The sequence below is a fragment of the Pseudonaja textilis genome, chromosome 1 (genome assembly GCF_049901715.1).
Source record: "Pseudonaja textilis isolate UNSWEBS1 chromosome 1, rPseTex1.2, whole genome shotgun sequence".
Lineage (NCBI taxonomy): Eukaryota > Metazoa > Chordata > Lepidosauria > Squamata > Elapidae > Pseudonaja > Pseudonaja textilis.
Window position 1 is genome coordinate 329,985,232 of NC_141990.1, and position 25,220 is coordinate 330,010,451.

A 25,220-nucleotide genomic window follows, 5' to 3' on the forward strand; every position below is an offset into this window, starting at 1 on the left:
CAGTAATACTAAGGATAGTGGAAAGCTGTAGCAGGCTGATATTTTATTTGGGTTGGGGGGAAAGGGCATGTGCTAGAAGAGAGGAGTCAAGGTTAAGAGTTCAGTCTCCAAGATACTAATTTATTTGTTTGGTTTTTTTTAAAAAGGGGGATCATTAATTCAGTGATTTATAATTTGTTTTCGAGTAAAGTCCACCTAAGATTTCAGAGTGAAATCAACGCTAGGCGGGTGTACTTATACTCTGTAAGCTGAACAAAGATGGCCATTTTGGTGGATAAATCCATGGGAAGAAGAAAGGAAATGTAGTTGGTCTCACAAAAGTACACAGATAGTTTTTCTGTACTTTTATGCATTTGGGAGAATGTTAAGTTCCTCCTGGATGAACAACTTAATGCAAATCTGTTTAACCTAAGTATCCCAAATTCATTGACTTCCCTTTTACTACAATCCCATTTTCCCCACATTAATATTTTGTTCATGAGGCAAAAAAAGAGATGGAAGAAGCCATGTGAAAAGGATGACAAATGGGGCAGGGGGGGAAATGCCCTTGCTCTCTCATAAAGCCACAGTGGAGACAAGATTATTGCATAAGTAAGCAAAGTCATCTTTGTTTATAATCTTTCTAGCTTTTCGGTCATTTTTCTTAAGCTAGAAAATCTGTTGACAGAATGGGAATAGCTGCAGAATGTCTTTAGATAGAAAAGGTTAGGCACTCTTGATTGGGAAGCACTATAATAATATACAAAATGCAGGAGATCCATGGCTGTATATTTCCTTGCAAAGAAACAAGAATTCCCTTGGAAATTTTCAGTTGCTGCTGCTGCTAATGCACACAGCTTTGTACGATCCTGTGTTCATGTTACCTGCTTAATCCATTTTTGGAGGGTTGCACAATACACTGAACCATAAATTAAGAGGGCATGACTGGTAAGGCAGAGCAAAGTTAATCTAGCATACACTTGCCTGCCTGTAAACTAGTCTTCCTTAACTTTGTACCTTCTGGATGCATTAGCAAGGTAACTTCCAGAATTCCCAGTCGACCTGGTCTTTCCAGTGGGGAGTTTTAGTGCTCTCAATAAATCAAGACACAATACACATAAAAACAGAAAACACAGAGATGCAATCTATTTGCCCAATGTCCACCTTTTGAGATATTCCCAAGAAGTTAAAATTGAAGAGATGAGGAAGTCCATGCAACCGGAAGATGAGAAATTCATTTCAATGCCGTATTTCTGTCTGTTGGTTGGTTTGTTTCTATTCTTCTTTATTTTTCCCCAGTCAGTGCTTCACTGAAAAGTACAGAGGTTAAAATATTGCTTGGCAGTCATATTCTCTGATTTTGCAAAGCTTTTCTCTGGATTTCAGGCAATCTGAGTCTTCAGAAAATGACAGGCGTGCCACATCTGGTAGCAGGCTTGAGATAGAAATGGATACCCCAGAAACTGTTGGCAAGATCAGATCCTACTGTGCCATGGGCAACTTCTTATAATGGAAGAGACAGTTCAATGATTGAATGTAGGTCAGTCAGAAAGATTTGATCACCGAATTAAATTAAAAGAGAGGGGGAGGAAAGTTTTCAATGTGTAAAATGCAGAAGAAGGCTCTGCTGGCAGCATGCCCGTAGTTATTTTGGCAGATCTGATTCCTTGCTTGAATTGCCTAACACAAAGGGGGATGGTTTCATCAGTCACTGTCATCATCCATGTTTCGGATCTGCCCCGTTTCCCAAAGTTGAGCCAGGGCGCTCCTCCGGCAGATCGGTTTGATGGATTTCACAACCTGTGATAAAGCAAAGCCTCCATCAGATAGGAAGAACAACACTTCTGTCTCAGCCTTTCCATAGATACACACACAGAGAGAAAGAGAGCTGACTCACAGTTTGGCCATACCCAGGTACAGTATTTAAGATCCATCATTAGGCCCAAATGTGTAACAGCATGTTAAGACCTTGATTAACTCCCCAGAAAAGCCAAGCTGGACTGGATCTGCTCAATAAGTGGCTGGGAGATCATCACGTCATCTCAGGGATACAAACTGAGTCAAAAACCACTCCAGAACAAAACAAGAGGCAGCCACTTCTATGCCTTCGCCAGTAAAATTATATGGTGTGCCCACTTAGTCACTGGGGCGGAGCTCAGCTTAGAATTAAAGATTGGATAGATTGGATATGATAGTCAGTAAAGAATATCTGATTTTTACCCATGGTAAAACTGCTGCAATTTATTGGTTGCTTAAAGAGAAAATACTACCGTATGTTAAGATAGCTAAGAATAACTTCAGTATGTCTGCAGTATGGGCCTGGGGTTGAGATGAAGGCCTTGTCAAGGGAAACAGTGGGTAAAAAAGGTGACCAGAGAAGGTGGTTAGATGCCAGGGGAAAAGCCCCTCAAACTAATATCTTTTCCCTATTACCCCAAAGCAGTGCCAAGATATACTTCTTTCCAGAAAGTTACCTCAGTGTCAATCTCATCGTTGAGTTCAATACCAGCATACTGAAAAATAGGGAAAATAGGAGTTAGACAAGTTAGAAGGCAGGAGTTAAAACCATAGTTTGCAAACTGGGGGAGGTTGACTGTCCGCCAATATTTTTTAGGCTAAAACGAACCTACTGCAGTTCCCCCGTGGGCCAGATCTAAGCACACACACACCCAGGCCAGATACGCCCCTGGGCCTTGAGTTTTGACACCCCGGAAGCTCTCTGAGGTCCCTTCCAATTCTCTTATTCCATGTTCTAAGATATTCTCTTCTATTGGAATTCTGATCACAGATGAGCCTGGCTTATCCATCATTCTTATGGCAACTATAAAACGAGTATAGAGGACTACGCCCAGGTCATGCCGACATGTTGACTTCCAATATAACCTTTGAAGTTTTGGGAGTTTGGCTCCAGACTAATGATTTAATTGGCGTAACTGCCTGAATCCTGACATCCTGCTGATTCTAATAGCAGTCAAAAACATCCTTCTGATCTTTAAGGTACTTCTGTTGATCCTTGGCCAGGAGTGTTTTGAAATAAGCTATCTCTGATCCTGGAGGATTCATGTGGTCATCCTGACCAACTTTTACGGCTAGAATCTCCTTTTCCTGTCTAGGGCCACCCTCCATTAATTCCAATCCTTTCCTGCTCATTACCTTCCCATCCTCCTTTGGTCTTATCCTGGATTGTATTGGACTCTGGCACCGTCTGAAATTTGATTCAGGGGAGTTTGTTGTCATACTGGGTCGGTACAGGATGGGCGAAGTAGGGAACCTCACAGGCGAATTAGGAACAAAAACAGGCGAGGAGGAGATGGAGTACCTGCCAGTTTCTCCCGAAGCAGCTGAGGAGGAAAAATATAGAGTGTTAAGGTCCAACCAAGCTGTTTCTTCACCATGATCTTGCTAAACCCAGTCAAGTGAAGAGAGGAGCTTGTGTTGGAGTGAAATTCGAACTCAGAGCTTTCTCATTATCATTTGTTGTCCTCTGATGGGCAATTGGACATGATGTTTTGCACGCAACTGGCAGTTCTGTGTGAATTAGTTTTAAAGTAACAGTAGATATGAGGGCAGATCCCATTCATGGCTGTTCTGAACTGAGTGGAGAAGAATTTTTGTTTTTTGCAAAAGCTCTGTCCAAATCTGAACTCCATTCAGGCCACTCAGTTGATGTTTCACTTTACAAACAAACTCCATTGGCTACATTACATAATGGCTGACTGTAGATAGTCCTTGACTTACAACCATTTGTTTAACGATCATTCGAAGTTACAAAAGGGCTGAAAAAAGCAACTTACAACTGGTCCACGCACATAACCATTGCAGCATCCTCCAGTCATGCGATCAAAATTTGGGCACTTGAACTTAGCATGAACTTAGGTGGTCTGCTTTTCATAAATATATAACTGTCACATGATCGTCATTTGAGACTTTCCCAGCTGACTTCCAAAAACCAAAGTCAATAGGGGAAGCCAGATTTGCTTAATGACCACATGATTCATTGAACAACGGCAGTGATTTGCTTCACAACTGTGGGAGGGAAAAGTTATAAATGGGCGTAACTCACTGAAGCTGACCAGGCCTTGCTTAGCAATAGACATTATGGTCCCAATTGTGATTGTAAGTCGAAAAACCGAGGTCCCTTCCCACGCTGTTGTTCTGTTAACGACCTACGGGTGATTGACACCATGTCCAGTTTGCCTCCAGCTTAACCCTTTTAAGCCTCCCAAAATAATAAATATGCGGTGATGGAAGTCCTTTGGATATGAAATAAATTCAATTCTGGATCACAGACCTGCAAGTGACCATTGCTGGGATTTCATTTTTCCTACTCCTTGTCAGCGTATATTCATTAACTGGCAGAGACATGGTTAACAAAGTAAGCATGGCAACAGACCAGCCAATGGGAGCTGACAGTCTGGGTGTGGTTTGGCTCTGTGTGCTTTGCTGAGAACTTACTTGATTGCTGAAACTGAGTTCTGTGCTGAGCCCTCCGAGCTGTTGCTTGTGTTTTTTGCTTATGTTGCATTGAAAGAATTTACAAATTGTATTGTAAATTCTATTCACATTAATATGTTTATAAAGAAGTTAATGATCCTGCTGAATCAGCCTGCGTGTTTTCTGGATGTGAATTTATGCTGCAAACTCTTAACACTCCTGCTTTAAGCTTAGAAGATTTACCTTTTTCATCCATGGTACATTTTTTTATATCAAACTGGGAGCACTGTGGCCTCTATTCTCCTCTAATTCTGTTCCTAATCCTTGGCTATATGATTTTTTGATAGATAGCTCCCAGTTTAAGCCTGTCCTTGAGTCAAATAAGTATATAAACCCGAACACCATTATTGTGCAATACTGTACTTGCATAAGTAGTATTGTGTAATGAACCTGAATCATTGTGTATTTAACTCGAATGTTTATTATTTACTTATTTAAGAAAATTTGCATAATTGCCCACTCACTCTCAATGACTCTGGGCAGCTCAGATAAATAAAAACCAATATACAAACAATAAAAAAACCAATATCCCCTATCCCCATGGATACAATAGTCAATCAAGCAAGCCACTTGATGGGCTCCATCCCACTTCGGATTCTTCAAGTCTGCTGGCAAAACCAGGTTTTCAGGGCCTTGTGAAAGAGTGTCAAAGTTGGGGGTACTTCTGCTACAATAGATTCCATCCTTAACTGAGGGTTGTCCTTAAACCGAAACATTCTTAACTCAAGGAATTGCTGTATTGAAATGAAGATGAAATCACCAATGAATTTCTTTGGGTATTTATTGGCCACCTTTTCCAACAACCTATTTTTACAGAAAGAGCTAGGAAACAGTCTTCCCTGGTAGCAAGGCTCGGTTATCTATCATTTCACCAATTACCGTATTTTTGGGGTCTATAAGACACACTCTCCCCCTGCGCCGCCAAAATTGGGTGGAAATGTCTGTGCATCTTATAGAGTGAATGTTGCTGAAGCCCTGCCCATATGCCATCCCCACCTGCTGGCCGCTGCCTCCCAGAAATTTGCCTCCTTGCAGCAAGCAGCAAACAGCATGGTCAGCTTCAGCACAGCCTGACTTAGCATGAGCAGCTGATTTGCGGTTGGATCAGCCTCCTGGAATACTGCCCATCAACTGTTTCAGGCTGCAGGGATCGCCATCGCCCATTGCCACCGCCGCAGGATCTTATTTTGGGGGGAACATGGTAGTTGGACAACACAGGTAGTCCTTGACTTATAACCACGACTGAGATCAGAATTTCCATTGTGAAGCAGGGCAATTATTAAGTGAGTCATATACTATTTTGCAACTTTTTTTTGCCATGGTTACATGAATCATTGCAATTGTTAAATGAATCATGCAGTCCTTCAGAAACTGGCCTCTCCCATTGACTCTGCTTGTGGGAAGCCAACTGGGAAGGTTACAGTGGCGATCCCATAACCCTGGGACAATGCAAACGTTTCCAAATACATACTGGTTGCCAAGAGTCTGACTTTTGATCACATGGCCGTGGAGATGCTGCCATGGTCACAAGCAGAGGACCAGTTGTAGTAAGTCATTTTTTTCACTCCTGTGGTAACTTCGAACAGTCGCTAAACAAATGGTTGCAAGTTGAGGACTGCACTATTTGAAATCACTGTAAACAAGCTTTAAATAAAGAGTGGTGAGATATATTAATCTCGGTAATTTAAAGCAGGGGTCTCTTTAAGCCTGGAGGACTTCAACTCCCAGCTTTGCTGGCTGGGGAATTCTGGGAGTTGAATTCTGACAGGCTTAAAGTTGCCAATGTTGGAGACCCCCATTTTAAAGAGAGGAAAAAGGCCTGAAAATGCAGGACAGACTGAAGAATATGCCCCAGTTTTTTAAAACTCAGTTAAAAGAAGAGCAGTGTCATATTAAAAGCAGCTTACCTGTTCTACCCAGAACAAGATCTTAGGACAGAGCTAAAAAAAAAAAAAACAGAACTGCCAAATATCTCTCTCAAAGAAGAAAGCTCCTGCAATTTGGATCAACCATCTCAAAGGCTGACTTACACTCTTATTAACTCAGTTAATACTGGAAGTCTCTTGAGCACAAACCATCCTTGAACAATACAATCCCCTGTTTGTAAGGAGACATGTTCCAAACATGACAGGCTTTCGTTGTTATTCTCCGCTTCTCTTACCTGAACTTTGAGATGACACCCGTGAACTTGGGAGTTCCTGTGCAGTCAAACTGATTTTTCTCCTCTGCTCTTGAAGTTCCAGTTCTCTTTGCAAAGCATCCTGGATGTCCTGGTCAATCAGAATGGACGTCCGGGGCCGCCATGTCTTCAGAGTATAAAGCTCTTCCCGTGGAGCTGGTTTCTGAGGTTTAGGCTCTTTTCTCTGAAGGCTTTGGGGTGCCTGATCTTCAGAAAAAGAGAACTGGAGCTTGCGAACCGGAATGGCCAAATGTTGCTTCTTTAACACGAATGTGTCTCTTGGAGCTTTCAAATCTTGGCTACAGGGAGGACATCGGCTAGGGAAATTCATCTTTGGGGAAGAAGCAGTGGAGCACGTTTTTAAAGGTGGCTCATTTCCTGGGTTTTTCTTGCCCAAAGTTGGCTCTGCCGAGGGCCGACGGATCTCCGAGCTCCAGTTCACATTCTGGCTTGCAATTCCCTCTCCGGATGGATCCACATTGCAACAGAGTGTTGCAGCGTCTCCATGGAGGGTCTCCAGCAGCTCCCCTTGTTTCTTTTGTTTGCACAGAGAAGGCAGGGGAGACGCTTCCTCCTCTCGCTCAAAAATTTTCCGACGTTCTGCAAGCTCTTGGCGAAGTCCTCGGTCATACATTCCCAGCAGCCTCCCTTCCTTTTGCAGGTCCTCCTCACGCTTGGCTTCCTGCTCAATCTCCCTCTGGACATAAAAGGAAACGAGAGGTTTATCTTTCCCTTTCCTGGAGGAAGCTGGAGAAGAGACCGGGGAGGAGAGGAGCGGCTTGGATCGGATCTCCACCAGGTCATCTTTGGTACTGATTCGCTGGACGCCCCTCTCCTTCCAAAGGTTCTCTTCCCTCTCCATGGCCAATCTGATTTCCCTCTCAATGGGGGTCTCGTTCCTAATTTCTGGCTCTTTTGCAGGATCTTGGCTTTGGGCCAGAGGTTTTCCTGATTCTTTCTTGAATGTCCTCTCATTCACATTCCCCGTGCTCATATCAACCTCCAAGTCAGAGGGCATCTTTTCTGCAGAAAGGAAAGTAGTCCCTGAATAAGAACTGGCTTCTCTTTGGGGGAGAATGAGAAGGTCTGCTCCTACTGAGTTCTCCCTCAATTGGCTGTACTCATCCAATTCTTTATCATTCCTTGGCATTTCAGGATTCTGAGGTTCTTTGCTCCCATAGGCATGGCCTGTTGTCTTCAGCTCCCTCGGAGAAGGAACGTGTCTCTTGGGGTCCAACAACATCTTTGGATTAGTCTTTTCCAGTGCGAGAAACTGCTGTCGGGCAGCAGCAAAATTTATCTGTTCTGTGTCTATGTTCTCAGGATTGACAGGGATGATTGTCCAGTCTGGGGAAGGATTGTCAAAACAAAGAGCAAAGCTAGTGGGGTTGATCTTTCTGGCTTCTCCTGTAACCTTGACAAGAGGGGACGTGTCGATGGCTTCCAACTCATTCATAGAGCTCCATTTTTCTGCCATTGTGTTGCTTTTTCTCACAACTTGTCTCCTGATAATCTCCTGCCGTTCATCTTCCAGTTCTTTGGCTATTTCTGGTGAGACATTCTTGGAGGGAATTTTATACTGCAACTCCTCCTCATCTTCTTCATAGAGTCTAGAAGGTTTCCTCTCTCCTTTATAAGCCCGGATGTCATAGTGTGAGCCAGATCTGAGCACTTCCAACTTGGATTCTCTGTCTGGGGATGGCGTCCAATGATCTGTCTTTCCACTTATAGATTTGGTCATGCACGGGGATTGATCTTCTGTGGGATCTAACATCTTCCATCCATTTTCAACCTTCAACTCAGGTCGACCCAAGTCAAGAATCTCACCTTCTTTGTCTTCGGGTCTCATTTCTTGTTGTAAGACCACTTCTTGACTACTGTGCTCATGCTGATTGTCATAACTGAGCTCTATGTTCTGGGGAGTATTGATATCCCTGGTGCTGGACTTCATTTTTGGAAGAGAGGTTTCATAGATGTTGTCTTCAGTTTGTGGAAGATGTTCCTTAGTGATAGGGATCTCTTGGGTCATCCAGTTTTCTTGAGAAATATTTGCATCAACAACTGGGCTTTGTAGATTCTGAAGGGCAAGAGAGGACATTTAGATAAATTACATTTCTTAACATACATTACACAAAACAGTGCTTAAGACATTGAACTGAAATTGGGAAGACTCAAGTTCAACTTCGCATTAAAAGATAAAATTCTCTAGGTGATTTTGGGCCTGCTTCTCCTCCCCTCTCCTCTCCTCAAATTACCTCATAGGATTGTGTGATAGAGATATGGTAACCATATGGCAGATATGGTTTCAGGATTAAATCTTAGAAAGTGGATCTCTTTCACTAGAAATTCATGAGTCCTTTTGTGCAGAGCAGAAAATTTATGGGTATCTACATATTAAAACTTCCCCCACCCCCTAGCCAGTGACCTGTCCCCACCCCCTCTTTCTCTGTGTATTAGACCACATGACTGCTACTGGCTTATAAAAAAAATAAAATATCCACAATATAATAGTATAATAATAATTACAATGTAATCAGCATGTATCTTTAATTTAGAACCAGAGCAACATATAAATACTTATTATGCTTTCCTAGTTGGTTCCAAAGACCCTTTGGAAGAGTTCCTTCTTGACCTCCAGCTGGAAAGTAGGTTTAGGCTTATGAAGGAATGCTCACATTAAGTTTTTAAAGTCTTCTTGTTCCTTTCCACCAAAGGGTTTGGACCAATTTATCAGAATGAAATTGTTCTTACGGTAATATCATGCAGTAGAGGAGAAAGGCAAATATTAAGAAGGATTTTATGGCTAAGTAGAAACACTAACTTCTAATGCCACCTTGGACATCCAGAGCTATGAACAAATGATCTTTTGTAATTGATTCTTTATCTTCTTAGTGACCAGAAAAAGTACAAACACCACAGATTTCTTCGAAGGGAACAGTGGTGGGATTCAAATTTTTTTACTACCGGTTTTGTAGACGTGGCTTGGTGGGTATGGAATGGCTTGATAGATGTGGCTTGGTGGGCGTGGCAGGGGAAGGTTACTGCAAAATCCCATTCCCTCCCCACCCTATTAAACTGCTTTCCAGCTCCATTCTCCTGGGCAACCAAAGATGACCCAACTGATCAGCTGGGACTTGGAGGCAAAGAATAAATGGGGGCAGGCCAGTAAGAGGTGGGATTTGCCGGTTCTCTGAACTACTCAATATTTCCGCTATCACTTCTCCAGAACTGGTCAGAACCTGCTGAATACCACCTCTGGAAGGGAAACACAGGGATTTCCAAACATTGTGGCACCCTGAGCATCTGCAACAGTAATGGCGATCCTATGGCATGTGTGTCAAAGCTGACATGCCACGTTTGGGTGACACGCCAGCATTCACCCCCCCCCAACACACTCAAAAATGCCCCCCTTTCCTGTGTGATTTTCAGAGGCTGTGGAGGCTGTGTGAGAATGGGTATACTCAGGGGTGGAATTCAAATTTTTAACAACTGGTTCTGTGGGCATTGCTTAGGTGGTGGGTGTGGCTTGGTGGTCATGTGACTGGGTGGACGTGGCTTGGTGGCCATGTTATTGGCTGGGCGTGGCCAACTCAATATCACTCACATTGAGGCACGCATCTCCTCACCTGGCCTCTCATGACTGTGGGGATGCTGCAACAGTCGTAAGTGTGAAAAATGGTCATAAGTCACTTTTTTCAGTGCCATTGTAACTTTGAATGGTCACTCCACACAAGCAAAGTACCAGCAATGGAGGGGAAAAAAAACTCCAGAGAAGTTCCAGAGACAGGAAGTCTAGTCCTGCCAAGATTGTAATAAGGGTTAATGGAGAGGCAGTTTCTGTAAGCAACACCAGAATGTATCCTTCTTGCCTTCCTTACAGGATTAGGCCAGTAATTTCTTCTAACAACTGGTTCTCCGAACTGCTTAGAATGTTAACAACTGGTTCTAGCGAATAGGGGCAAACTGGTAGAATCCCACCCCTGGGTATACTGTCACACAGACCCTGGACCTCCAGAAACAAGCGGGCCGTGGTCTCACCTGGGTCTCCAGAGTCTTCAAAAAGGATTTTGTTTTACTTATATTTCATTTTTGTAATTATCTGACATTTCCTTATATAATACATAACACCACACATAATTGGATTGGATTTTCTAAATAAATGAATATGTGAAGAATTGTTTCTCTTTTGTTGAGGGGAAAGTGCCACACCTGCATATTCAAGTTAAGTATTTGCTGAATTTTTGACATGCTGCCATCACTACCCTACAGTGAGAAAGTATTTGTATGAATAAAGTTAATGGGTTAAGAGTTGGGCAAGAAACAGAATAGCATACTTTAGAATAATATACAGTACAATAGAATAACAGGGTTGGAAGAGACCTTAAAGGTCTCTATAGCAGGAGACCATAGGTGGTATTCAGCAGGTTCTGACCAGTTCTGGAGCAACGGTAATGGAAATTTTGAGTAGTTCACAGAACTGGCAAATCCCACCTCTGACTGGCCCCACCCCCATCTATTCTCTGCCTCCTGAGTCCCAGCTGATTGGCTGGGTCTTCTTTGGTTGCCCTGCACAGGAGAATGGAGCTGGAAAGCAGGTTATTTGGCTGACGAGGGAATGGGGATTTTGCAGTAACCATCCCCTGCCACACCCACCAAGCCACGCCCACCAAGCCACGCCCACAAAATCAGTAGTAAAAGTTTTTGAATCCCACCACTGCAGGAGACCCTATGCCATTTTGGACAAATGGCTGTCCAATCTCTTCTTAAAAACCTTCAGAGACTGAGCACCCCAAATTTCTGGAAGAAAACTGTTCCACTGATTGATTGTTGTCACTGTCAGGAAATTTCTCCTTATTTTTAGGTTGGATCTCTCCATGATAAGTTTCCATCTGTTACTTCTTGTCCTGCTTTCAGGTGCTTTGGAGAACAGATCAACCCACTTTTCTCTGTGACAGCCCCTCAAATTCTAGAAGACTAACATGTCACCCCCTAGTCCTTCTGTTAGACCAGACATATGTACTGTAGTTCCCGCAACCGTTCATTTTACGGTTTAGCCTTCAGAGCCCTTGTCATGTTTGACCTATATGTTGAGACCTTTAATAATGCCCATCCCATTATTATCCCAATGTCCGAGGGACCCCTCAATTCTGCAGTTTTGTTGTGAATTTGTGCAGACAAGATTGGGCAAAATTTTGACAGGGCTTCTATTTTACCTGCATAAGCTTAATCAGGTTCTGGAAAACAAATGCAATTTGTCGCCCCTTGCTCAAGCTGCCATTCTTTCTTTACACGTCTTGATTTGTTACTGGGGTGAAGAGGTGTCTGCCATTGAAACTGAGACCTAAGATGATGGTCTGTTTTGGACAAAATTCTGCAAAGCTTTAAACAAAGACACCAACATCCCAGGATGCATGGCCCAGCCAAGCTGGCTACCCTGTGATAAAAGATGAGTAACTATTACCCTCTACTGGATGAATCAAGAGTTTCAATTTACGTTGAATAGGTGAGAGAAAAAACAAAACCTGCAAAAACAAACATTTATTTTTACACAATCCACCATTAGCAGAATCCGAGCTTATTTTTAAAGATTGTGTAACCGGAATGGAGGTTTTTGGCATCGTGACACAGTATTAGTTTTGCAAGCATGAGGGGCAAAGCAACAAAAAAGATGTGTGGTAAATTGTTTCACACAAGAAAATGGCATAGAGTAGTCCTTGATTTATGATGGCAATTGACCCCAAAATTTATGTTGTTGTGAGTTTTGCCCCATTTTACGACCTTTCTTGACACAGTTGTTAAGTGAATCATTGCAATTGTTAGGATAGCAACCCGATCGTTAAGTGAATCTGGCTTCCTCCTTAATTTTGCTTATCAGAGGGCCACAAAAAGGGATCATATGACCCTGGGACACCACAACCGTCATAAATACAAACCAGTTGCCAAGCGTTTGGATTTTGGTCACATGCCCATGGGGATGTTGCAACCTTTGTAAGTGTGAAAAACGATCATATGTCACTTTTTTCAGTGTCATTGTAACTTCGAATTGCCACTAAACGAGCTGTTGTAAGTGGAGGACTACTTGAACTTTAAACCCAAAGGTCATGCAACTTTCGATTATATTCCATTCCTCAATCTTGGATATTCAACAATTGGGTAAAGATGATTTCAGCAAGAAGAAATCTGCTAGTTTCATTTTTAATTCTTTAACAGCAACGACAACGAAAAAAGAATCTGTATTGAAGGGGGTGAAAAACTGGGCTTAAACTATTATTTCACTATTAGTGAAATAATATTTCACTAATAATATTATTTCACTATTAATAAATAATATTATTTCACTATTAGTGAAATAAGTTTCACGAACACATATGCACTTCTTTTTTCTGCCTTTGAATCAATTTTGATTCAATCTTGATTCGTGGTTGAGCACCGGGATAAGTCCCTGCAGTTTTCCTGACCACATTTTTCAAAAGTGGCTTCTCATTGCTTGCTTCTTCCTAGGACTGAGAAAGAGTGACTGGCCCAAGGTCACTCAGTTGACTTGATCAGTGGTGGGATTCAATTTTTTTTCCTACCGGTTCTCTGGGCGTGGCTTGGTGGGTGTGGCAGGGGAAGGATACTGTAAAATCTCCAGCCAGAGGTGGTATTTGCCGGTTCTCTGAACTACTCAAAATTTCCACTGCCGGTTCTCCAGAACTGGTCAGAACCTGCTGAATACCACCTTTGGACTTGATGCCCAAAACAAGATTAGAACTCAGGTTCAAGGTCCAGCACCTTCACCCGTTCATCAAACTGGTTCTTGGGTTGAGGGCGAGGGACTGACCCAAGGTCACCCAGGTGGCTGTCTTTCTACATCGGGACTAAGACTGACAATTTCTCATCTTTTAGCTCTGTGCTTTTAAACACTTTAACCACCACACCAAATTTGCTTTTGTACTGAATCTACAGCTTTGCACTAGTTATTTACTACGCATGCAGGATAGGTGACATGTGCCTTCTAGTTGCACCTATGCAAAGAACCCAAGAGGGTTTTTTTTATACCTGCAAAACAAGAGGCAGTCATAGGATGAAGCTGTTAAAAACACAAATCTGGTTGTAGACTGCCTGACTGAAGCACACGAGAATTTTGAAGCACAATGTTACCGTTCTATGATGCACTAGTCAAATCTCACCTTGAGGACAATTCTGGGCGCCCTTGTTTAATGCCCAGTTTGACGATCGGACTTTACAGAATTACAGAGTTGGAAGGGGCCTTGGGGGTCTTTTAGTCCAACCCCCTGCTCAAGTAGGAGACCCCACAGTATGTCAGACAAATGGCTGTCCAGTCTCTTTTGAAAAGCCCCCGATAGTGTAGCACCCACAACTTCTGAAGGCAAGCCAGCCCACCGGTTTATGGTTCTCTCACTATCGGGAAATTTTTTCCTGAGTTCTAGGTCGCTTCCCTGCTTCTTTAATTTCCATCCATTGCTCTTTGTCTTGCCTTCTGGTGCTTTGGAAAACAAGCTGAGCTCTTCTTTGTGGCAGCCTCTCAAATATTGGAACGCGGCTATCATGTCAGCCCTAGTCCTTCTGTTAGACTAGATATACCCAATTCTTTTGGGTATGTCTTTTTTCAAATGTGTTTATTAAATGCCCTTTATGTCTCTATTAAACAGCTTTCCTCCCCCAATTCAGATTATGTCATTCAGATCTGTGTCATGCTGTTTCTTTCCATTTAAATTTAAGTTGTACGTTTGTGGAAAAAAACTAATATGCAAAATACCAAAAAAAAATCACCCTACTTTTTTCTTGGAGCCCTTCTTCCAAAGGAAACCAAACCCAGAAGATGTGTTCCCTCCGGAGAGCATTTCAGGACCCACAGTCCAGTGGAGCTAGTAATTCTGGTTTTAGAAATGGGATCACATTTCTTTGCAAGGGAAGAAAAATTAGACCAGAAAAGAAGAAGCAGCCCAGCTCCAAGTTGGAGAGCTGTCAGATTTTGTCTTCTTTCCATTTCTCATTTTGGCAATCTTAAATTTCATTCTTTTCCTACATCAACTTGAGAATTTTTTTAAAAAAGTTTGCAGGTACATTCGCACATGTTTTATTTATTTATTTAATTTATTTTGGTTTGTCAATTGATTACAAGATAATAGGTATAAGTAAAAACATAGTCATGAATGCATGGATACATACACTACCCTGCTCGAAGTTTTTGCAAGCGAGCACTTTTCCTGGTATTCTTCACTAACATGTGTACTTTGCAAACTATAATTTATCTTGTTATCTTTAAAAAAGAACCATATTGCAAAACTCAGATTGCTGCAAATTCTTGCACCAAATTCTTGCACTGAAAATAAAATGTGGTGAACTAAGAATTTTACTTCCATCCCCACGCCAGGTATAATTCAAGCTGATTTTGGAAACCTTAACACAACAACACAGAGGCAAACTTTGATGTCTCAGAGTAGCACTGACATCAGCAAAGGGGATACCAGAGGTACTAAGGGTCATTTTTGAGCTATTTCTTGGTACCTGCCAGGCTTCCTGATTTACGTAGCCTAAAGGGAAGTTTCTTTTAATTAAAAGAAAAAGAGCATCTTCAGCCTCCAGTATATATATCTATATATATTGTTTCCAAGATTGCCTCTGGAGACTTCATAAACTCCCCTGAGATGCTGGGGATTAAATGTGACACGTCAGTGCAGTCTACAACTTCATTTGAAAGCGCATTCACTAGAAAATAATAACAATAATAATAATAATAATAATAATAATAATAATAATAATAATAATGGATTAGGGGAATTGAAATCCATCCTCAAATTGGAGGAAGCTAACATCCTTTACTGGCCACTTTCAGCCTAGGGGAGAACTAATTCAGTACACCTTCCGTTCTGGGCTGAGGGGATTGGAGCCCCTAACCCCTAACTTGGATAGGAGCCCACTAACCCCTCTGCCAAATTTCTGGGTTCAAGCCAACCTCCTCAGGGCCTCGCCCAGATTTTTCGCCTCCCCGGACTTCTGGATGACCCCAAATGAACCCAACCCAATTATTACGTTACCTGCAGATGCTGAAGATGGTGCCTGTTGTGTGAACAATCCCATAATGACAACAGAGGGGTGACAAGTTTGTCTGTGATGTGGGGAAGGGGGAATCTGATGCCCAGAAGGGCATATTTTGGCGGCTGCTTTCCCCTGCCCGCCCCCCCCCACTACGTAGCTCGGTTTGTTCAGGCTTCAAGCCAGATGCTTTCCTTCGACCCCCCAGGGAACAGAGAGATGTTTCAGGCGGACGTGGGGTGGGGAGAACAAAGTGCAATAGACTGCCGTTATCTGAGTCACAGGTTCTCTCCCCAGGAGAACAAGCCGGCCTTGTTTAATTCTCACCTCGCAGTGGGAATCGCATCTATTGTGTGCTCCCAGGTGTTTGGTATCTAATGCTGCCTTGTTTCTTTTTCCTCGAAACGCTCAGCTCTGAGGCGTCTGTGCTTAATGGAATTGCTCAAGAATCTCCACTGTGCAGGGAAAGGGAGACGGTGGGCAAACTGTCGGTTGTGCTTTAACCCAGTTTCTTTCTTTTTTTTTTTTAACAAGCTGCTGTCACTGGATTCACACAACTCTCTTCTCTTCGTTCTCCCCACTAATTTTTGCTGTTAGTTATTCTATTCCTTTGCTGTTGTTGGGGTGTTTAAATCCCTTTAGAAATATGTTAACAAACAAACAAAAAGAGCTATGAAACCGAACAGAACAAAATGCTCATTTGCCTTGATGAAGGGAGGTACCCAAAACTGATCCACTGCCTGTTTTCTTCTTCTTTTATGCCTAATTTTATTTTTGGGTGGACCTGTTGACACATCTTTCCTTATGATGTTGGGGCCTTGCTACCTCCCACATCCTAATATATTAAAATGTACTTTGTATTAATCACCTGGACTTCTGCTTAGTTGAGTTAGTTATTTACTTAGGTGAGCAGCTATTTCTTGGCTTTTCCGAGAGCGGGAAGGAGATTTTGTTCTTTTTCCTCCCCCACAAGGTAAAGCTGAAGTAGAAACTCAGGAATTCCTGTCCACACCCTCAGCCCCGCCCTGCTGTCCCCAGGTATTCCCCCTCCCCTTTTGCCAAATTCTTCAAGTTGTACTCATTCCACCCGCAGTTTGTTCAGTCTTCTCAGTCTGACCTTTGGCCGTAGCCAAGATAGATGTTTATGACCTCTCTTCAGCTTATCACGCCTAAGAGTCAAAAGTCCACCCAAAGAGGGTTTTTGCTATTGCAGAAATGCCAGCCAGGCATTAGCTTATAGTTGGTATCAATGTGAAATATGCCTCCTCCTCCCTCTTCCCTTTGTTCAGGCTGCTATTTCGGAGTTTGGAGAATGCAGTTGCTCAGAAAATTCAAAATAAACTCAGGTTAGGACAGTCTGGGGCTGGATAGGAATGAACGGAGAGGTTGCTAGAAGCTCCCCTCCGCACGCTGTCCTCTTTTTCCCCACAATAGACACTCCCCTCCTTCCTCCCTGCCCAGGTAGGAAAGGTAATAAAAAATTGAGAAGACATCTGTAAATCATTGGCTCTGTGGTTGACAAGTAAAGTGCCTCCTAAATCAGGTTGGAATGAAACCTGCCCCTTTCATGCTTCAAAGTAAACTTCCCTTGCATACTTCTCAGTGTCTCTGCTATAACCCGTGTCTGAACTATAATCCAGAAAATTTAAAGAGCTCCAAAATGGTCAATGCTCTTGTCCAACACCCTGTTTTCAATACTTTCAACTTTCGAGCCCAACTGGGGCCAGAATTGCTAAGCAAGGCAATTGTTAAGTGAGTCCCGCCCAAAGGTATGACCTTTCTTGCCACAGTTGTTAAGCAAATCACGTCCACTTGTTAAATCAGGGGTGTCAAACTCGATTTCATTGAGGGTCGCATCAGGGTTGTGTTTGATCTCAGGGGCCAGGGTGGGCGTGGCCAGGGTGGGCGTGGCCAGCTTGACATCACTTGTATTGGGGGACGCCTGTTGTGGCCCAAACGCTCTGCCAGGGAAAATGGGCTCCTGAGCACCGTTTTCGGCTGCAAAGGCCTCCTGCAGACCTCTGCCAGCGAAAACAGAGCTTGGGTGGGCCATGCTTGTCCCCCTAAGCCTGTTTTCAACCACGACAGCCTCCTGTCAGTGAAAACAGAGCTTGGGTGGGCCATGCTTGTCCTCCAAGGCCCATTTTCAGCCACAACAGCCTCCAGCAGCCCTCTGCCAGTGAAAACAGAGCTTGGGTGGGCCATGCTTGTCCTCCAAGGCCTGTTTTCAGCCATGACGGCCTCCTGCAGCCCTCTGCCAGCGAAAACAGAGCTTGGGTGGGCCATGCTTGTCCCCCAAGGCCCGTTTTTAGCCACAACAGCCTCCTGCAGCTTTCTGTCAGCGAAAACAGAACCTCGTTTTCACTGGCAGAGGGCTGCAGGAGGACGTCCCGAGCTCTGTTTTTGCTGACAGAGGCACTGCAGGCCAGACCCTTGCTGTTTCCAGGGCGGCCTCACAGGCCCTAAGCACCCTGCGGGCCAATCCGGCTCCCAGGGGGTTAAGCAAATCTGCCTCCCGCATTGACTTTGCTTGTTGGAAATCACAGGACACTAGGATGCTCCAACCATTGTAAATACATGCCAAGTGTCAAGTGCCCGAATTTTGATCACATGGCTGTGGGGAGGCTGCGATGGTTGTAAGTGCGAGGACCAGGTATAAGTCAATTTTTTCAGTGCTGTTGTAACTTCGGTCATTAAATGGATGGTTGTAAGTTGAAGACCACTGAGAAGATCAAATGCTCTCCCCCCTCCCCTGGTTTTTGATTCCAGCAACGGGTCCTCAAAAGGTACACTGCCTCTGAGTTTAGTGGCTCCACCCTTGGAGGAAAACAGATTGGGAGAGGCATTTTATATCAGGAAAACAGAATGGAGGAGCCAGGCTGATCTCTTCCCAAGAATGTATCTCCACCACGCAAAAATAAAAGATTCTGCCTTTTCATCTTCAGGTTTCAGTGAATTAGCATCAGAAGAACAAAGACTACCCTGTTGGGTCATCCAAAGAAAGCTACTTATGTCTTCCTTAAAGCACATTAGCAATTCATTTGGAGTCCTGCCCTAAATATTTGGACATTATTGTTAACTTGTTATATGTCAGCACAGCTTGTACTGCTGACTCAAAGTGGATGTCTAGCTTGGAAAACCAGATGCTGAGGAAAAGAAAAGGGAAGAGCTGCTGCTTATCTGCCTTGTGTCTTGGCATCTTGGAAAGTGGAAAGTAGACTTGAGGGGCTGCCACAAAGTAGAAGGGGTCAAGCTATTCTCCAAAGCACCTGAAGGCAGCACAAGATGCAACTGATGGAAATTAATCAAGGAGAGAAGCAACCTACGATATAACCAGGGCAGGAGTGGAATTCAAATATTTTAACAACTGGTTCTATGGGCGTGGCTTAGTTGGTGGGCGTGGCTTGGTGGTCCTGTTATTGGCTGGGTGTGGCCCACTCAACATCACTCAAATCGAGGCACGCATCTCCTCGCCTGGCCTCTTATGACTGTGGCGATGCTGCAACAGTCGTAAGTGTGAAAAATGGTCATAAGTCACTTTTTTCAGTGCCATTGTAACTTTGAATGGTCACACCACACAAGCAAAGGAGGGGAAAAATACTCCAGAGAAGTTCCAGGGACAGGAAGTCTAGTCCTGCCAAGAATGTAATAAGGGTTAATGGAGAGGCAGTTTCTGTAAGCAATACCAGAATGTTTCTTTCCTGCCTTCCTTACAGGATTAGGCCAGTAATTTCTTCTAACAACCAGTTCTCTGAACTGCTTAGAATGTTAACAACCGGTTCTAGCGAATAGGTGCGAACCTGTAGAATCCCACCCCTGAACTAAGGAGAAATTTCCTGTCAGTGAGAACAATTAACCAGTGGAACGACTTGCCTCCAGAAGTTGTGAATGCTCCAACACTGGAAGCTTTTAAGAAGAGATTGGACAGCCATTTGTCTGAAGTGGTATAGAGCGGGGGTCTCCAACCTTGGCAACTTTAAGACTTATGGACTTCAACTCCCAGAAGAACTGAGGAATTCTGGGAGTTGAAGTCCACAAGTCTTAAAGTTGCCAAGGTTGGAGACCTCTGGTGTAGACACAGGTGTCAAACTTGTCGTGTTACATTACTGTCACGTGATGTTTCATGATGTTTTTCCCATTCGTGGAGCTGGGGTGAGCGTGGCCTGTGTGTGACGCATCCAGCCTATGGGCCGCCAGTTTGACACCCCTAGGGTTTCCTGTCTGAGCAAAGGGTTGGACTAGACGAACTCCAAGGTCCCTTCCAACTCTGTTATTCTGTTATTGATAGATCCACTTTGGCCACCAGCAGCAGCTCCCATCCAAAGTGGTCAACAATGGTGCTTCCATATTCAGAAGCAATTTATTCCAATATTCTATCTTTACATGATACCTATGAAATATAGTTCCACCAAAAGGTAAAAAGCATCATCTTAAATTATTTCAAAAATAATTGAAGATTGTTCTATTGAAGATGGTTCTATTAATGAAGATTTTTCTACTAATGGCTTAATCATGAAGATTGTTCCATTAATGGCTTAATAGGCATGGCCTCCAGATGCAGTTTATCTCTGAATTATAGAAGCTGGGGTGAAGAACTCGTTTCCATATTCTGAGTTTCTGCTGATTGAACCTGGAACCTTTCTCAGAGGCTGATGGAAAAAGGATGCTGGGATAAATAATTTGGGGCACATAGATTGAATCTAGCAGAGACCTTTATACAGTGGTGGGATTCATTTTTTTTACTATCGGTTCTGTGGGCGTGGCTTGGTGGGTGTGGTGTGGTTTGGTGGGCGTGGCAGGGGAAGGATACTGCAAAATCCCATTCCCTCCCCATCCCAGTAACCTGCTTTCCAGCTCCATTCTCCTGTGCAGGGCAACCAAAGAAGACCCAGAGGATCAGCTGGGACTCAGGAGGTAGAGAATAGATGGGGGCAAGGCCAGTCAGAGGTGGTATGCCAAACTACTTAAAATTTCCGCTACCAGTTCTCCAGAACTGGTCAGAACCTGCAGAATCCCATGTCTGCCTTTATATAAGTCTTGTTTAGTTTCCTTTCTTATTTGCATCATTTGCCATTTTTTTCCCCTAACATTTTGTCTAGGAATTAAAACCCCAACTCGAAAAAAAAGCTCTAAAGAAGAACGCTTGTTCTCTCTTGTTCTAGAGAGAAATAATGGATTAAAGTTACATCACAAGTGTCCGCAGAGTACAGTCAAAAAAGTCAACTGTTTTTTTAATGTGTAACACATAAAAGCAGTTGCACATTTCAACATCCACAGAAGTGATGGACTTCCTGTCATTGGATGTGTTCCCTCGGAGACTAGATCAATGTTTTTTTTCAACGTTGGCAATTTTAAGACGTGTGGACTTCAACTCCCAGAATTCCCCAGCCGGCATTCTGGCTGAGGTATTCTGGGAGTTGAAGTCCGCACGTTTTAAAATTGCCAAGGTTGAAAAACATTGGGCTAGACAGCCATTTCTCCTTAGTGCTTGGATTTGAATATTAGAACTAAGTAAAGGTTGGATTCTGTGGTCTAAATGGCTCTTTCTAACTCTTGTGATTCTGATTCTAGAGTCTATCTGTTTGTCCGTCCATCCATCCATCCATCCATCATGACATTTTAAACCATCCATCATGACATTTTAAACCATCCATCTCCCTTATGGGGAGACACTTCAAATATCTTTCAGTTTTTCCTGTACTTTACCAAGTAGTAGTTTGCTTCCAGAAAGTCACAATAAAAAGAGATCCAAAGATTTTAGGAATACAAATCTACCTATTACTAGGATTAAGCAGTTATTCAGTTCCCCTCATTTTCACCGTTGTCATTAATACGTTTAAAGATTGCATTAACATTTCTCAAAACTCAGATTCCTCTATGCAATTCTGCACGATATTCACCTGTTAAAACCAAGTTCTAGATTATGTTTGCTCGCTGTTTTTTGTAAATACTGTATGTACATTCACTTCTATTATTTTCCGTCATTATTATTAATCAAATGCCTTGCAAACTTGGCAGAGCTGTGAATTTCAAACCATAGTTAAATTTCACCTGAGTTTAGAAAGGAAATTGGGTAAGTTTGCCCTCAAACACCTTCTAACCCAATTTCTCTCGCACGCTTGGCTGATACCACATTCTAAGGTCGTTCAGGGACCTGATTCTGGAATCAGGAGCCATGCTCAAAATTTGGCTATCTTTGCCCTCTTAGTTCCTCCATACAATCCCACATTTGAGCAAACCCTTCCCACGTTCCCAAGGACTCACCTGCACAGGATCCCAGAGACCCATGTCTGAATCTGCACAGGTAGCGTCCCAAATCCATGCTTAGCACAGGCAGAACCGAAAATGTTGGCCAGCCCCAGCCTTCTGAGTCCAGACCAACATTTCCCAATTTGAATGCCTGTCTGCTGTGGGAGGCCTGCTTAGGGGCATCTGATTGGAGAGGTATTTGCAAGTTTGAGCTGCGTTGGCAGTTTTGAACAAACGGGAGGGGCAGAGACACTACTCAGTCTGTGGGCTGTGTCACACTGATAAGCTTTCTCCACCAGGATCTCACCCACACATACACACACACACTCTCTCTTTCACACACACAAATTCCTAGAACTTGAAACAGCAGAGATACAATTAATTTCAGGCCAAAGTCTGCCCTCTTCCCCCAGTTTGCCACCTGTTACGGAAAGGAAAAAACGTTCCTACTGATTTTTCAAGGAAGAAAATCAACACTGGGAAAACAACAAAGAAGGAAATTAGCCAAGCCTCCCACTGCCCCACAGCCCTAAATTCCTATCCTGAACCTGCCGTAAGGCTGATATTAATTATCCGAGGTCACGTTCGGTTTGCATTTGTTCAGTAATTATCCCTGTCTAAAAAAACAGAACCACTTTTGTAAAGCCAGAGAACTGCATGAAAATTAAAGGTAAGGATGGTTCATTTTAATCCTCCTCGGATTCCAGAGATGACATGTTTTCTCAAAGCACTGTGCAAAGTCCTATCTGTTTCAGCAGACTTTTGTGGGGATTTAATTAACCCTTTTGCATTTTGAAAAGTCTTTACAGGTCTTGTAGTTTCCTCTCTTGTTTCTGGATTTGTTTTGGCTGTTTTCTCCTGGTTTTGATCTGCTATGTCGATTGGGAAACGGTTCTGCAATTCTAACCCAATTTCAATTTCATTTCAAGAAGCCTGGAAAATAAGACTTTAAAAAAACATTTAATAAACCTATGTGTGTCTTTTTATGTGTGTCTGTGTTGATGAATTTTGGTCATACCCATTTGGCACTGAAACATCCTGCTAAACAATTAGTTTAGAGGGGGGGGGTTAAACTAATTGTTATATCTTTGCTTTGGGGTTTTAAGAGATTAGTTAAAGGATGGAGCTCATTTCAGGTTGTCTTTGACTTATAACCATTCGTTTAGCAACTGTTCAAAGTTACAACAGCACTGAAAAAAGTGATTTACAACTGATCCCCACATTTATGATTGTCACAGCATTCCCCACCAGTGGTGGGATTCAACCAGTTCGCAGCAGTTCAGGAGAACTGGTTATTAACTTTCTGAGCAGTTTGGTGAACTGGTTGTTGGAAGAAATCATTAGGGCAGAGAACCAGTTGTTAAATTATTTGAATCCCACCATTGATCCCCATGGTCATATGATCAAACTTCAGGGGTTTGGCAACCAGCACATACAGTAGATAATGGTTGCAGCATATCTCAGGGTATCCTGATTTCAATCTGTTCCTATCACATCTGGCAAAGCCAGCTTCATTTAACAACCACGTATTCATTTAACATCTGCAACAAGTTGCTTAACAACTATGGCAAAAAAAGTCATAAAATTGGATGTGATTCACTTAATAATCATCTTGTTTAGCAATGGAAATTCTGGTCAATCAATCAGAATAGAACTGGAAGGGACCTTGGAGGTCTTCTAGTCCAACCCCCTTCTCATACCATTTCAGGCAAGTGGCTGTTCAGTGTCTTCTTAAAAACCTCCAGTGATGGAGCGCCCCCAACATCTGAAGTCAGGCTGTTCCACTGGTTAATTGTCCTCACTATTAGGAAGTTTCTCCTTAATCCCAGGTTGCTTCTCTCCTGGATTAGTTTCCACCCATTGTTTCTTCTCTTGCCTTCTGGTGCTTTGGAAAATAAATTGACCCCCCTCCTCTTCTTTGTGGCAGCCCATCAACTACTGGAATACTGCTATCAGGTCACCCTTAGTCCTTCTTTTCTCTAGACTAGCCAGATCCAATTCCTGCAACCATTCTTCATATGTTTTTGTCTCCAGGCCTTTAATCATCTTACTTAGTTCCTCTTCTTTTCACTTTGGTCCCAACTGTAGTTGTAAGTTGTGGACTACCCGTATACAACCATTTGCTTAATGACTGTTCAAATTTTCAGAGGTGTTGAAAACAGTTATTTATGACCTGTACTTACAAATATCTCAGCCTCCACACAGTCTCCTCATTGTAATTCAGAGGCTTGGCAACCATTGTGCAGTTACAACAACAACTACATGAAAAAGCCAGAAGGGAAGATTGCAAATTGTGGTCATGTGATATCTTGCTTAATGACTACAATGATTCACTTAACAGCTGCAGGAAAAACAGCCATAAAATTGGGTGCAGCTGTGCGATCCTCACTTCCATACTGCTTAACGACGAGTTTTCCAGTCCCTATTGTGGTCATGAGTTGAGGACTATCTGTATCTCAGTTCCTAGACCATGGGAGCAAGGCAGAAAGAGCAATCAAATTCTATGGTATACCAGGTTGACAATCCTGCTCCATGGCAGTAGCAATAGCACTTATATTTACATACTGCTCCCTAATGCTTTACAGCCCTCTCTGAGTGGTTTACAGCCTATGGCCCCCAACAATCGGGGTCCTCGTTTTACCAACCTCAGAAGGACGGAAGGACGATACCAACCTCGACCCAGTCAGACGGTGAGCAGAGTTAGCCTGCAGTACAGATAGTCTTCAACGTACGACCACAAGTGAGCCCCAAATTTCCCTTGCTACATGAAACATTTGTTAAATGAGTGTTCCCCTCCATTTTATGACTTTGCTTGCCACAGACGTTAAGCGAAACACTGCAGTTGTTAAAGTTCGTGACACAGCTTTTAAGCGAACCTGGCTTCCTCATTGACTTTGCCTGTCAGAAGGTCGCAAAAGGGGATCACATGACCCCGGGACACTGAAACCGTCATAAATATGAGTCAGTTGCCAAGCATCCGAATTTTGATCACATGACCATTGGCATGCTGCAGCAGTCATAAGTGTGAAAAACAGTCTTAAGTCACTTTTTTTCACTGCCATTGTAGCTTTGAACAGTCATTAAACAAACTGTTGTAAGTCAAGGATTAGCTGTGCCTATGCATTCTATCACTAGGACTTTTGCTATATTTGCCCTGGCAAGGCTGGAGGGGTGCCATATACCCATTTATCCTCTGAGGTATTTGTATATATTTAAGGACTGCTTGTACATTCAGGACCCTCTTTCTTAGAGCCTGCTGCAATTCACTGCATTTAGA

The 25,220-nt window shown here is 43.0% G+C and overlaps 1 protein-coding gene across 2 annotated transcripts in view; it reads right to left on the reverse strand.

The window, feature by feature from the left end:
* Positions 1 to 1,101: 1,101 nt before the first annotated feature.
* The window catches only part of MISP (mitotic spindle positioning), a 31,754-nt gene continuing 7,635 nt past the window's right edge, over positions 1,102 to 25,220 (reverse strand). Inside the window, exons 1-5 of one of the 2 annotated variants that reach the window (XM_026698881.2) lie at positions 21,959 to 22,130; positions 6,635 to 8,729; positions 3,133 to 3,320; positions 2,454 to 2,492; positions 1,102 to 1,779 (exon numbers count right to left, since the gene is read on the reverse strand). In XM_026698881.2, the coding sequence (XP_026554666.2) occupies positions 1,684 to 1,779; positions 2,454 to 2,492; positions 3,133 to 3,320; positions 6,635 to 8,729; positions 21,959 to 21,982 (2,442 nt within the window). In that variant the 5' untranslated portion in view covers positions 21,983 to 22,130 and the 3' untranslated portion in view covers positions 1,102 to 1,683. Of the gene's footprint in view, positions 1,780 to 2,453; positions 2,493 to 3,132; positions 3,321 to 6,634; positions 8,730 to 21,958; positions 22,131 to 25,220 lie in introns of those variants that run through there. The other variant, XM_026698880.2, reaches the window with a different exon arrangement.